At 41.2% G+C, this 14,746-nt stretch overlaps 1 protein-coding gene across 2 annotated transcripts in view; it reads left to right on the forward strand.

Annotated features, from left to right (window-relative positions):
- The window catches only part of LOC104846102 (tumor necrosis factor receptor superfamily member 10A-like), a 37,847-nt gene that overhangs the window by 18,068 nt on the left and 5,033 nt on the right, over positions 1-14,746 (forward strand). Inside the window, exons 2-6 of one of the 2 annotated variants that reach the window (XM_010592375.3) lie at positions 2,638-2,734; positions 11,345-11,458; positions 12,203-12,314; positions 14,252-14,325; positions 14,413-14,499. In XM_010592375.3, the coding sequence (XP_010590677.2) occupies positions 2,638-2,734; positions 11,345-11,458; positions 12,203-12,314; positions 14,252-14,325; positions 14,413-14,499 (484 nt within the window). Of the gene's footprint in view, positions 1-2,637; positions 2,735-11,344; positions 11,459-12,202; positions 12,315-14,251; positions 14,500-14,746 lie in introns of both variants that reach the window. The other variant, XM_010592374.3, reaches the window with a different exon arrangement.

Raw genomic sequence — 14,746 nt, forward strand, 5'->3', positions numbered from 1 at the left:
AGAATTCAGCCTTCTGGCCTCCTGAATTGTGAGAAAATAGATTTCTGTTCTTTAAAACCACCTACTTGTGATATTTCCATTACAGCAGCACCAGGAAACCAAGGTAGACCTTAACTTGTCATTAAAGGATAAAGCCAGATAAGACCTGGGGATCATTTTGCCCAGACTTTTCATTTTACACATGGGGACACAGATGTCCCTAGTGGTCAAGTGACCTGCCCATGGCCATCAACTATTTAAGACCTGGGTCTCCTGACTCCTGAGTGTAACTACAGTGTGGAAGTCAATTTTGTTCCACAACCCCTCAGAAACTAAAAATACACCAATAAAAAAGAGTCATCTGATTGTTGTGAACAGATCCAAGATTCAAGCCTTCCTTCCGGCACTAAAGAGCTCTGTGGCCTTGGACAAATTCCAATTTGGAATGGTAATAATTCCTGACGCACCATATTGTGGAGATTACTGGTACTAAAAAACGGGGGATCAAATTAGGTAATAATTGTTTCAACAACTGAAAGTGTTATACAAGTCTAAAACACAGGCATTTGCTGAGTACTTAACATCTCTCTTATAACCAAGTTCTGTTTCTGTGTAAATATCAATGCTAAGGCTTATATCTATTTCTCAGCCATGCCTCATGCTCAGGCACTTAGGTGGGTTTCTGTGGCAGCCCATCCTTTACCACACAATCAATATTGTCCACAGGTTACGTTGGACCATCGCAGTGGGCACCTTTCCTTTCCACCACTGGTACTGCAGCTTACTCTGTCCATGCTGGGCACAGACTGTGACCACCAGGACCTTTCATTGCTACACATGAAAGCTGGGTGTATCTTAGAGAAAGAGAGGTTTGGCCCCAAGTTCTGGAAATACAGCTGCCCGAAGCTCTAGCTGCCCCTGAAACAAGCATGTGTAGGATAGACTCCAGGCAGCCCGGCTAAGGCCAGAAATGCAGCAGAGATTTCAGCTGATGGCCACTTCAGTGAAGACAGAATTAATTTCCTGAAAATATACACAATATTTCAAATAAAAATTATAACACATAATGCATAGGACAACTCTAGCAGAAGAACAGGAAGGGATGATAAACGAACCTATCCATCTGCAAGTTTTTTCCATTTTCCATTAATATCACAATATTAAAGCAACAATACCACTCAGCCATGGAAAGGAATGAACTACTGATGCACAGAACAACATGGGTGAATTTCAAAATAATTATGCCAAATGAAAGAAACCAGACCAAAAAAAAAAAAAAAAGAGTACACACCATATGATTCCATTTATATGAAATTCTAGAAAATGCAAACTTATCTATAGTGACAGTAAGTAGATCAGTGGTTGCTTGAGGACAGAAGAGAGGTGTGAAGGAAGATTACAAAGGGGCAGAAACCTTTTGGGGTAATAGGTATGGTCATTATCTTGATTGGGGTGATCGTTTCACATTTATGCATATGTCAAAATTGATCAAGTTGTATACTTTAATTATATGTAGTGTGTTACTTGTCAATTATACCTCAATAAAGCTATTAAAAAATAAAAACTTTAAACAGAATGTAAAAGTTGGCAGTACATATTGTAATCTCTATACCCCATTGCCATCAAGTCAATTCCAGCTCATAACAACCCTGTAGTACAGAGTAGAACTGCCCCCACAGAGTTTCCAAGGCTGTAAATCTTTACAAAAGTGGATTGCCACATCTTTCTCCCTCAGAGCAGCTGGTGGGTTTGAACTAGCTGACCTTTTGGTTAGCAGCCGAGTGCTTAACCACTGAGCCACCAGGGCTCCTCGTAATCTTTATAAAAACCAAACCCAAACCAATTGCCGTCGAGTCAATTCCAACTCATAGTGACCTTATAGGACAGAGTTGAACTGCCCCATAGAGTTCCCAAGGAGCACCTGGTGGATTTGAACTGCCGACCTTTTAGTTAGTAGCCATAGCTCTTAACCACTACGCCACCAGGGTTTCCCATATTCTCTACAGCAACTGCTAAATAAATAAAGCACATATATAAAGGTAAAAAGCCAACAAAAACATGGAATTCTAAAAAGTATCCAGTTAACAATAACCAACCAAGAAAGGAAGAACAGGCTACTTTGGGGGACAGCTTGTCAGGAGCCCTATTAAACCAGAAGTTCAATATTTAAACATTTGATGCTGTATACTGATTTTTTTTTTTAGTTTGCATCTAGTATAACCCTCATTTGTAAAAGTTCATATGTGTGTATGAGTGTGCATGTGAGAGAGAGAGAGAGATTGAAAGAATTCATAATATACGACCAAATAGTAAAACTAAGTAAGTCAATATATTAATGGATGTTATCATCCCTGGTGGAAGGGAACACATAATTTTTGCATTCTTATACAAACTCTCCTATACTTGCCCACATTTTCTAGAATAAAAGTAATTTATGATAAGAGAAAAGGATAAAGGAGAGTTTTTCAACGTATATGGCTTGGCTAGCCTCAAAGTCAGATGGGTCAACCATGAAAGCAAAAGAATGAGAGATTAGAGTGGGAAGAAAGGCCCAAGTTCTGTTTGGTTTGGAAGGCTGGGTAAAGGGGACGTGCGGTGCATCCTAAGAAGGGTGAGAGTCTGGAAACCACTCGTGATATCCCTGCCTTGTTCCCACAGGTCCCAGCTGACTTGGCTGCAGTCAACCTGCAGGACGGGAAAATAGCTGCCCCACAGCAAAGGATCCCCAGATCACTGGAGGGGTTTTGCAAACCAGGTGCGTTCTAACACTGACCCCTCACCTTTCCACCACCAGTCTTCGTTCTTTCACTTCTGTTTCCTGCAGTTCGTGGTTCTTTTATTCCACAGTGTGTCAGGCACTGTACTAGTGGAGGGCAAGTGACCCCTGCCCACATAAAGCTTTCTTTCTGGGTTGGTATTGAGCCAAAAGGTCAACGTGACAGGAAGGCACGATAACCCTTGTGCAGGATAATAGAGGACATGAGAGACAGTGACTGGGTTAGCGAGTTTTCCCTGGAGTGTTGACTTTGGGCTGAAATACAAAGATGGGCAGGGCTCACAGGTGCGGTGAGCCAGGCCAGAGTGCTGTGGAGGAGGGACAGCAGGAACAAGGGCCTTAGGGGGAGCAGGGGCTTGGGATGTTTAAGCAAAGGCAGGTGGCAACTGGGAAGAGTGGAGGGGTATGGGGTCAGAGGGCCAGGTGGGTCCAGATGACACAGGGCAGGGAGACTGGGTTTTATTTTGTGAGTAAGGGAAGTCCCTGAGAAGTTTTATGCAGGGGACTGACAGGAACTGGTTTGTATGTTTAAGCGCTCACTCTTGGTTTGAAAGGGGCCAAGAGCAGAAGCAGATGGAGAGACTTCCATGGATTATTGTGAAGTAGGAGGAGCAATATATAAAGCAGCATGTATAACACAGGCCATGTATGCTATGGGATTGTCATGTGTGCATGGAGAAAGGGATAGGGAACCATGCCCATAGAGGTTGTTGATCGTGTTTTTGCCTCACACATTTCTTTCTTTCCCCACTTATATAAGTTAGAAATTGACATCTCCTGTGCAAGGACTTCCAGAGTCAGCAAGTGCAGTGTTTTTTTAAATCCTTTTTATGAATTTGCATTTCCTGTGTGCGTTGTAGAAAACCAGTGTTACCTTAGCATCAGGGCAAGCCCACTTTGGACATGACCTGTGCTAGTCAAAGTGTTGGATTACAGAGAGGGAAGACCCTAGCCCAAAAGAAACAGAAACACACTGAAGAAGCAGAAGAGCTTTAGGCACCTATTGCCGTAGTCCATGGAAGGAGTGGTTATGGTTTGAACCAGGGTGGTGAGCAGAGCTGTAGGGAGAATAGGACTGACTCAGGACACATTTTGGATATAGCTGTTAGAACTTGCCAATGGATTACATGTGGGGAGTTGAGGGCAAGGGAGTTATCAAACAGGAATGCTCAGGTTTGACTTGAGTCTCCAAAAGCATGGTGTGTGGTAAGGGCTAGTGGTACACATCTGGAAATGTCAGCATGTACATGGTGGTTGAAGCTCCAGTACTATGTGGGTCACCCAGAAAGAGACTGCTGATGCTAAAGAGGGGAGGGTGCAGTACTGAGTCCAAGAGGACTCAGACATGGAAACATCAGTCCAGGGAGATTGGGTCAGCAAAAGGACTGAGGGAGAATGGCCAGGACATGGAAGGCAGAATTGATGTCATGGAAGGTGAGAGAATACTTCAATCAAGAGGGAGTAGACATCATAGCAAATACCACTGAACTGAGAGATCAAATCTCTCAAACTGCATTTCTGAATGGGGTCAGGGATCTTTTCATGAGGTAGAGGTCACTTGTGTTTCACTTTCTGTGAACTTTCTTTTCAGTGTTTCTATTAAGGTGTTATATTTTTTATAACTGAGTTGTATGAATTTTTTTAGATTAAGAAAATGATGCTTTTAAGTGTGATGTGTTGCAAGCATTTTCTTCTAGCTTGTTTTTTGTCTCTGCAGTGAATTCTGCCGTACAGTTTTCTTCTTAATTTCTATACAGTTGTGTTTATCCAACTTTTACAACCTCCTGTCATATTAAGGAAGTCTTTACTCTCCTCAACTTGTAAGAAAAATTTCTCAGATTTATTTGCAGTATTTTTTTGGTTCTGTGTTTTATAATTAAGTGATTGATCCATCTGAAGTTTATTTTCTTATAAAGAAAGAGTAAGGGAGCAACGTTATTATTTTCCAGCATTTTCCCTAGTTGTCCTAGCACCATTAATTGAATTATCATATTTTTTCCATTGATTTGAGAAACCATAATACAATCATTATTAAGGAAGTTTTTTAAGGTTGAATGTTTTAGGGTATCTTTCAATATTGATAAAAATGAATTAGGATACTCATGTAGGCAGCATGAATGGATCATATTTTCTCTTATTCATTCTTCCAACCATTGTGTTTTATCCAGAGAGACTTTAATCCATTTACATTTAAATTAACTAATGATAAAGAAGGACTTATGTCATTTAGCCATTTATTTTCTCTATGTCTTATATGCTTTTTGTTCCCCAAATCCTCCATTACTGCCTTTTTCTATAGTTAGTTTTTTTGGTAGTATACCATTTTGATTCCCTTCTTTCCTTTTCTGTGTAGTTTTTGTCATGTTCTTAGTGATTACCCTGGGGATTATAATTAACATTTTAAACTTAGAACACCTAATTTGAATAATACCAACCTAGTTTCAATACAAAATCTCTGTTCCTATATATCTTCATTCCTACTCCTTTACATAAAACCCATTGCCATCAAGTCAATTCTGACTGATAGCAACCCTGTAGGACAGAGTAGAACTGCCCCATAGAGTTTCCAAGGAGCGCCTGGTGGATTTTGAACTGCCAATCTCTTGGTTAGCAGCTGTAGCACTTAACCACTATGCCACCAGGGTTTCCTCCTTTACATAGCATTAGCTATATACATTATGTGCTTCTTTGCATCTATTGTTTTATGCATTTGCTTTTAAATCATAGGTACAAAAGAAGAGTTGTGAATCAAAAGTGCAATAATATGGACTTTTATATTTACCTATGTAATTACCTTTACCAGCATTCTTTATTTCTTAATATGGCTTGAAGTAACTGTCTAGCGTCCTTTCATTTTAGCCTAAATGACTCCATCTAGCATTTTTTTCTAGAGCTGGTCTAGTAGTAATGAACTCGCTTAGCTTTTATTTATCTGGGAATGTCTTAATTTCTCCTTCATTCCAGAAAGATAAGTTTTCAGGATATAAACTTCTTGATTGACAGGTTGGGTTTTGTTTTGTTTTTTCTTCCAGCACTTTAAATATGCCAGTCCACTGTCTTCTTGCCTCCATGTTCTCTGATGAGTAATCAACTGTTAATCTTGTTGATGATTTGTTGTACTTGAAGAGCCACTTTTCTCTTGTTGCTTTCAAGATTCTGTCTTTATCTTTGGCTTTCAACAACTTGACTATAATGTGTCTCATTGTGGATCACTCCTGCTTGGAGTTTGTTGAGCTCTTGGATGCATAGATTCATGTCGTCCATCAAATTTGGGAAGTTTTTAATAATGATTATTTCTTCAAACATTTTTTTTTCTGCCCTATTCTCTCTCTATTCCTTCTGGAACTCCCCTGATCTGATGTTGGTGTGTTTGTTGGTGTCTCACAGGATCCTCAGGCCTGTTCATTTTTCTTTTTCCTTTGTTTTCCCTAGACTGTATACATTCATTTGTCTTATCTTCAAGTTTGCTCATTCATTCTTCTGCCTGCTCGGATATTAAATTTAACCCCTCTATTTTTTTTATCATATGAAGACATACAAAGGCTGAAAGTGAAAGTATGGAAAGAGATGTTACATGCGGTAACTAAAGGAGAGCTAGATTGGCTGTATTATTATCAGACAAAATAGATTTTAAGTCAAAAAGATTATAAGAGACAAAGACGGACATTATATAGTGATCCAAGTTTCAATCTATCAAGAAGATATAACAGTCATATGCACATCTAACAACAGAGCCCCAAAACTTATGAAGCAAAAACTGAAAGAATTGAAAGGAGAAATAGGCAGTTCTACAAAAATAGCGGCAAACTTAAATATCCTACTTTTGATAATGGATAAAACAACCATGCAGAAGATCAGTAAGGAAATACAGAATTTGAATATCACCATAAACTAACTAGACCTAACAGAAATATACAGAGCATACCACCCAATGACAACAAAATACATATTCTTCTAAGTGAACGCAGAACATGTTCCAAGATAGACCATATATTAGGTCACTAAACGAGTCTTACTAAATTTGATAGATCGAAATCATGCAAAGTGATCTTCTGATCATAATGGAATGAGACTAGAAGTCAATAACAGAAGAAAACTGGAAAGCTTATATGAAGAAATGAAAACCGCATTCTTAAATAACCAATGGGCCAAAGGAGAAATCACACGGGAATTAGAAAATAGTTTGAGAAAAAATTAAAATAAAATTACAACATACCAAAACCTATGGGATGCAGAAAGCACAGTGCTTACAGGGAAATTTATAGCTGATAACACCTACATTGGTAAAGAAGAAAGATCTCAAATCAATAACCTAACTCTGTATCTTACAGAATCAGAAAAAGAAGAGAAAACTAAACCCAAAGCTAGCACAGGAAAGAAATAAGACTAGGTCAGAGATAAACTACAGAATAGAAAAACAATAATGAAAATCAGCCAAACCAGAAGTTGTTTCTTTGAAAATACCAATACAATTGACAGACCTTTAGCTAAACTAACAAAAAAAAAAAAAAAAATTGTGAAAGAGAGAGAAAAAAGACTCGAATTACTAAAATTGGCAGTGAAAAGGGGGACATTACTACCACTTTTACAGAAATAAAAAAAGATTATAAGAGAATATAAAGAAACAATGTAAGATAATAAATTGAATAACCTAGATGAAACGGACAAATTCCTAGAAACACACTCTACTAAAATTGACTTAAGAAGATATAGAAAACCTGAATAGATCTGTAACGAGTAAGTGGATTGAATTGGTAATTAAAAACCTCCCAACAGAAAAAAGCCCAGGACCAGATGGCATCCATGTGAATTCTACCAACTATTTAAAGAAAAATCAACACCAGTTATTCTCAAACTCTTACAAAAAATTGAAGATGAGGAAACACTTCCTAAGTCATTCTGTGAGGCCCATATTACCCTGACGCTGAAGCCAAAGACACTACAAGAATTGAAAACTACACACCAACATCCCTTATGAATATAGATGCAAAAATTTTCAACCAAATACTAGCAAATGGAAGCCAACGTGTATTAAAAGGATTACACACCGTGACTAAGTGGGATTTATCCTAGGAATGCGAGAGTGGTTCAACGTGAAAAACAATCAGTGTCATACATCATATTAATAGAATGAAGGAGAAGAAAACTCACATGATCATCTGAATTGATACAGAAAAGGCATTTGATAAAACCCAATCACCTTTCATGATAAAAACACTGAATAAACTAGGCATAGATAGAAACTGCCTCAACATGGTAAAGGTCATATAGAAAAACCCCAGCTAGCATCATACTTAATGGTAAAAGACAGAAAGCTTTTTCCACATAGAATCCTTCAAAACTGCAACTCGAAGCTTCAATGTTTTCTTCAGTTCTTTCAGCTTGAGAAACGCCAAGTGTGTTCTTTCCTTTTGGTTTCCTAACTCCAGGCCTTTGCACATTTCATTATAATACTTTGCTTTGTCTTCTTGAGCTGCCTGATCCCATATAGATAGTTTGTAAAAGAGCACAATGCTCAAGGCAGACATTCTTTACTAGTTAAGCTAAAGTGTTGTTTGGTTTACGCTTTCAAGACCTAATAATTTTCTGCTTTGAATTTTTTTTTTTTGATACCATGTGTTTTTATTCATGGAAGCAGGCTGAGTATGGGGTGTGTTTAAATTTTTGGTTGATAATATGGTTTTAAGAAATATTATGTGGGAATACATGGTTACCCAAAAGTCAGGGTGTTCTCAGGCAATATGATTGGTGGACACCTGTCTGTCCCACTGGGCTTGGTGGCAGGATGTATTGCAGGGGGCCTTCTATCGGGGTACATTGGGCACCTCTGGTTTTCCAAATATCACACACACATACACACACACACACCCCCCCAAACCCATAGCACCAAAAAAAAAAAAAGACCCATTGCTATCGAGTGGATTCTGACTCACAGAAACCATAAATATGCTTACAAGACTTATTTAGCTGTACAAACGCCAAAAGAGACAAAAGTTCTACCCAATCATACTTCCTAGATGCACTACCTCACATTTAAACCTTCTGCCCAAGCTATTTGTTTTAAAAAATGTTTGTTACCTTTCACCAGTACACAAGTCCCCACTAGTGGGCAGCAAATACTTTCGGTGGGAAAAGTAGTCCCAAGAAACCTAAACCAAAAACAAACAAACCAAACCAGTTGCTATGGAGTCGGTTCCGACTCATAGTGACCCTATAGGACAGAGTAGAACTGCCCCATAGAGCTTCCAAGGAGCTCCTGATGGATTTGAACTGCCGACCTTTTGGTTAGCAGCTATAGCTGTTAACCACTATGCCACCAGGGTTTCTAAAAGAGATTAAAGAAACAAGCAATGAAGAGACAACAACCAAATTAAAAAATGGGGAAAGGATTTGAATAGACATTTTTCCAAGTAAGATATACAAATGGCCAATAAGCACGTATAAAGGAACTCAATATCATTTGTCATTAAAAACTAAAGTCAAACTCATTGCTGTCAACTCAATTCCAACTCAAAGCAATTGTATATGACAGAGTAGAACTGCCCCATAGAGTTCCCAAGGAGCGCCTGATGGATTCAAACTGCCGACCTTTTGGTTAGCAGCCATAGCTCTTAACCACCGCCAAGGTTTCATTTGTCATTAAAAACCGAGAAACCAAACCCGTTGCCGTCGAGTCGATTCCGACTCATAGCGACCCTATAGGACAGAGTAGAACTGCCCCATACAGTTTCCAAGAAGCACCTGGTGGATTTGAACTGCCAACCTTTTGACTAGCAGCCGTAGCTCTTAACCACTATGCTACCAGGGTTTCCTCATTTGTCATTAGGGAGTTGCAAATCAAATCCAGAACGATATACCACTTCACACCCACTAGGATGGTTATAATCAAGAAAAATAAAAAATGGTGGTGAGGATGTGGAGAAATCAAAACCCTTGTACATTATTGATGCGAATGTTAAATGGCACAGCTGCTTTGGAAAACGGTTTGGAGGTTTTTCAAAAAGTTCAAAATGGAACTATCATATGCCCCAGAAATTCCACTCCTAGGTATATACCCAAAAGAATTGAAAACAGAGCTCAAGCAGATACTGGTACCCAATGTTGACTGCGGTATTATTTAGTTGCCAAAGGTGGAAACAACCCAAGTGTCCACCAACAGATGCATGGGGAAAAAAATGTGGTAAATACATACAAAGGAGTATTATTCAGCTATCAAAAGGAATAAAGTTCTGATACGTGATATAACCTGGGTGAACTTTGAAATGGTTATACTAGGTGAAATAAACGAGATAAAAAAGGCAAATAATATATGATTTCCCTTATGTGAAATATCTAGAATAGGCGAAGTCATACAGACAGAAAGTTAGATTAGAGGTTACCAGGGCCTGGGGGAAGAGGGGAAAGTGCCTTATTGCTTAATGGGTACAGAGTTTTTTGGGGGGTGACAAAAACATTTTGGAAATAGTGGTGATAGTTGCCCAGTATTGTGAATGCAATTAATGCCACTGAGTTACGGATTCTAAAATGGTTAAAATGGTAGCTTGTATGTTATAATTTTTACCACAATAGAAAAATGAGTCAAGAGAGCAACTCGATTACGTTCCAGTAGTCTCTTTAGTTGCCCTAGCACTATTTTATTAATCACATTTATACCACTGACGTGAAGTACTTTCATAATATATTACTAAAGCTTTTTAAAGTTGCATTGTTTAGATTACCTTTCCGTATTGATAAAAATGAAACGAGAGAGAGAGAGAAGCTGGTCCTGCTGGAGAGATGGAGGTTACATGAAGAAGCAAAGGCTGGAGGTGATGGGTTGAGCCTGGGGACATGGGTACCGGAGGAACAACACCTTTGCACTGCAGCTCATGCCTGGAGAAGGCCTCTTCTGTCAGGACCAGCTTTGGGTCCCCTTTCTTTGGATCATCTTTGACTCCCTACGGGTAGGACCCATTTTTACCTCTACTGTCCTTCATGTGCAGATGGCCTGAGCTTTAATTGAGGACTTTTTCATCATCATTTCATTACTTCTGCTCTTGCTTATGTCTTCCACTGACTGTGAGCTGATTGAGGACAGGGATTATAGCTCTCTTCTGTGAGTTTGCAGTGTCAAAGGCGGCATAGTCCAACACGGTAGTCAGTAAGCACATGTAGCTGTTGAGCACTTGAAATATGGCTAATCTGAAATGTGCTGTAAATTAAAAATACACAATGGATTAGAAGATTTATTATAAAAACGATATAAAAATCTCAATTTTTATATTGATTACCTGTTAAAGTTATATTATTTTTGATATATTGGGTTAAATAAAATGCATTATTAAAATTAACTTGACCAGCTTCTTTTTACTCTTTTAATGTAGCTACTATAAAATTAAACTTCATGTGTGACTGTATAATATTTCTACTGGCCACTGATGGTTGAAAGGTACGGGATGCAGAAACAATGAAGCTGACCAAGGCTGGGTAGAGTATGATTTCTCTGTTTAGTTTCCACCAACAACTTAAAGAGGAGCTCTCTGCTGACTACTACCCAGCCTTTAGGAACCCTGTGAGCACTCATTCACCAGCTTTTCTCTCCCTTCCCAGGTTACCATGTTTCCATAGACTCTGAAGATTGTATCTCGTGCCAGTATGGAGTGGGTTACACCAACCATTCGAACATCTTATCTTCCTGCTTACCTTGTACAGTTTGTAAAGCAGGTACAGAGCATATGGACTTGGGGCCCAGAGGTGGGATGCATGATGAGAAGGTGGAAATCATAGCTGATGTGGAGTTAGGGAACTTGGGTTCCAGTCCCAGCTTGGTCTTTATTAGACCCTGAAACATGATTATGTCTTTGAGTCAATAAAGTAAAACAAAGAGAAATTAATTATATAAAGCATGCCATTTGGTATGGAAAATCTTTTAAACCATCAGTAGGAAAAGGTGGACTACTAATCCATTCCTTGTTGGGGAGGACAGTATAGTTATCTCATAAGGAAATGTGTGGCATGGGCAAAGTGCTCAGTGTGAAGCGGCTGACACGGAGCTGGTCCTGGGCCAGCACCTTCTTAGCTCTGTGTCTGCTCTTGGCCTGGTGCTCAGTCTCTCAGTTGTATTTCCTAAAGCCCCTCCCACCTCTCTTAGCAGGGCGAGGTTTTTTGAGAATCCACCCAAGATTCCTCTCCATCCAGGGTTGCTCAGTTATTACCCCACCCATTGCTATTGACCATAAGATCCAAAAGATTTTTCCTTGCAAACCTCAAGCATTAAACAATGAATCATGTTCCACTCTTTTTTATGACTCTGGCAACCATTGAACTGTGGCTGTATTTTATGTAGTCTCTTCGCACTGGTTTTGTTTGGGTATTGGTGAACCGAGTTGAGCTGAGTGAGAAGGGGTTTGGGTGGCTGAGGGAGAAGTCAGGGAAACACATCTGTAAATCCTTATCCTTTGTCTCCAGATGAAGACGAGATAAGTCCATGCACCCTCACCAGAGACACAGAGTGTCAATGCAAGGCTGGCACCTTCCTTGAAAGAGATGCCCCTGAGATCTGCCAGAAGTGCAGCACTGGGTGAGACACGGGGCCAAGGGACTCCCACCAGCTCGAGGGGGCCAACGGAAGACCTGAGGTTTCCTTGTACCCCGTTCTCTCCCCTCCTTCCATTGAGCCCCTCTAACTCCCACAGGGCTTCCCTGGGCCCATGGGTCTCCTGAGCCTGTACAACCCTCCTCATCCATCTGCATGACCCACCAGTGGCCCCGCCACCCCCTTCCCACACCCCTCGGCACTCTTTCCCCTGAGGCAGGCCAGCTCTCCGTTGGGCACATGGGTCAGTCCTCAGAGCCCACGATACTTTCAGGGGCTCGCACACATTCTTTAATTTCATTTAAAACAAGAAGGAAGTAATTGAATAGAATCAATCCTGGATTATAGTCAGCCTTATACAGACGCAGTTATCAAATGTAAATTTTGAATATTTTTATGAAGAAAGCAGTGGCGTCACTAGGGGGATGTGGAGGTGCAGACTGCACCAGATTGATACTTTCAGGGGGGTGACACCAAAATGACTGTCGACAAAATTTTTCTGTAGTGTCTCAGCAGAAGTTTATGTTTTACAAAAATATCCCTGTAGTTACTTATAACAGCAACAAAAAACTTTTTGTAAGCCCAGCTTACATGTATCAATATGCCTACAAGGCTAAAATTCTATACTAATTTCCTTTTTAAAAAAAAAAAAAATTATTGTGTTTTAGGTGAAAGTTTACAGACCAAGTTAGTTTCCCGCTTAATGAATTGTACACAAAGTGCTCCATGACATTCATAGCAATCCTCACACTGTTGACAACACACTCCCCCTGGGTTTCTCTTTCCTTTCATCTGGTTTTCCTACCTCTTCTGGCCTTCTCATGTTTACTTTTGGGCAAAGGTTGGTTGCCCTTTTGGTCTAGTATAATTGTTTGTTCTACGGAACACATCTTTTCGGGTGTTATTGTTTATTTTATAGGCCTATTGTTTGACTGGGAGGTGGTTTCTGGGAGTGGCTGCAGTTCCAAGTCAGAGGGGCTAATTTACTTTTTAACCCTTCTCATTACAATCACGCTTGGAAACACGTGCTATTGTCTGCAGGCACTACAAGCAGGTGCTGTTGTTTTCCTTGCTGCCCTTGTTTTGATAGTCGCTGATTTTGTCGAATTTTCTGGTGTTTTAGCTACAATATTGTGGTGTTAGCGTGGAGGGGGTGACACCATGAGCTACTGCACTGGGTGACACCAACCCCAGTGATGCCACTAGGGAAAAGGGAACCATGAGGACAAATGTCCCCAAGGCCCCGGAAAGTCACAGTGAAGCACATTTCACTCCTTGAGCTGACTCAACCTGCCTCACCCTTGGCCCGGCCTGTTCCCTGCATACCAAAAAACCCTTTGCTGTGAAGTCGGTTCCAACTCACAGAGACTCTACAGGACAGAGCAGAACTGCCCATAAAGCTTCCAAGGAGCTGCTGGTGGGTTTGAACTGCTGACCTTTCAGTTAGCAGCCAAGCGCTTAACCACTGCTGCCACCAGGGCCCTGTGCCGTCCATAGCAGCGAAGTTAGGAGTGAGTTAGCCGGGAGTGGGTGAAAGGTTAGTGCTACTCGTGAGGAAAGGTTGATGGAGGAGGTGGCTCAGCTTGTGGCCCAACGGCCCTCCTGACCCCTCCTGACGCTGCACCTGGACTGAAACCCCCAATGACGCTGCGGCCACCCCCTCGCTGCCCCGGGAAGTTCACCGTGTGGCCTAGAGGCTGAGAACTGCGTGCGGAGAGCCCCAGGGGCTGAACTGCATATGCTCGGCTGCCTCTCCCAGCCCCAACAGAGAGAGCGAGGGAGGCCTCACCCTGGACGCTTGAGAACCAGGCTCTTCTCTAACAACTTGTCGGGGGACACTGGTGAGGGAGCGTTACTCTTTCTTCTCATCTTACCTGCTCTTGCTCACACACCCCTTCATTTCTCCCTGTGTCTGCTCTTAGGTGCCCGGATGGGAAAGTTCAGTACAGTCCCTGTACCCCCTGGAGTGACCTGAAGTGTGTCCCCAGAGAAGAAGGTACCAAAGCCACTGGGGAAGCCATGGTTTCTGGAGAGCCAGTAACCACTGGCCTGAAGACTCCCACTACTGCCTCTCCTTCCTCAGGCTTTAGATACCATGCGATCTGGATCTCAGTGGTTATATTGGTGCCCCTGGCCCTTCTGGTATTTCTTCGGAGGCGCATTCTTCAAGGTATGGTTTGGTGGGAGGGAAGGAGGAGCTGGCTGCTGGGTCACTTTCTGCCAATCGCCTCATCTTGCCCTCATCTGCCCGGGATCATTCACACCCAGCTCCCTCACCTGATGGTCCCCTTGCCTCCCTGTCCATGTCCAGTTGGACAGGCCCTTTTCTTCACACCAGGGCAGAGGAGCCTAGGTTCTTGGTGGGGTGACTTTATTGTTTCCCACCTTCACTCCCTTCCCTGAGATACCCCCAGAAT

The sequence above is a fragment of the Loxodonta africana genome, chromosome 19 (assembly GCF_030014295.1).
Source record: "Loxodonta africana isolate mLoxAfr1 chromosome 19, mLoxAfr1.hap2, whole genome shotgun sequence".
Classification (NCBI taxonomy): Eukaryota; Metazoa; Chordata; class Mammalia; order Proboscidea; family Elephantidae; genus Loxodonta; species Loxodonta africana.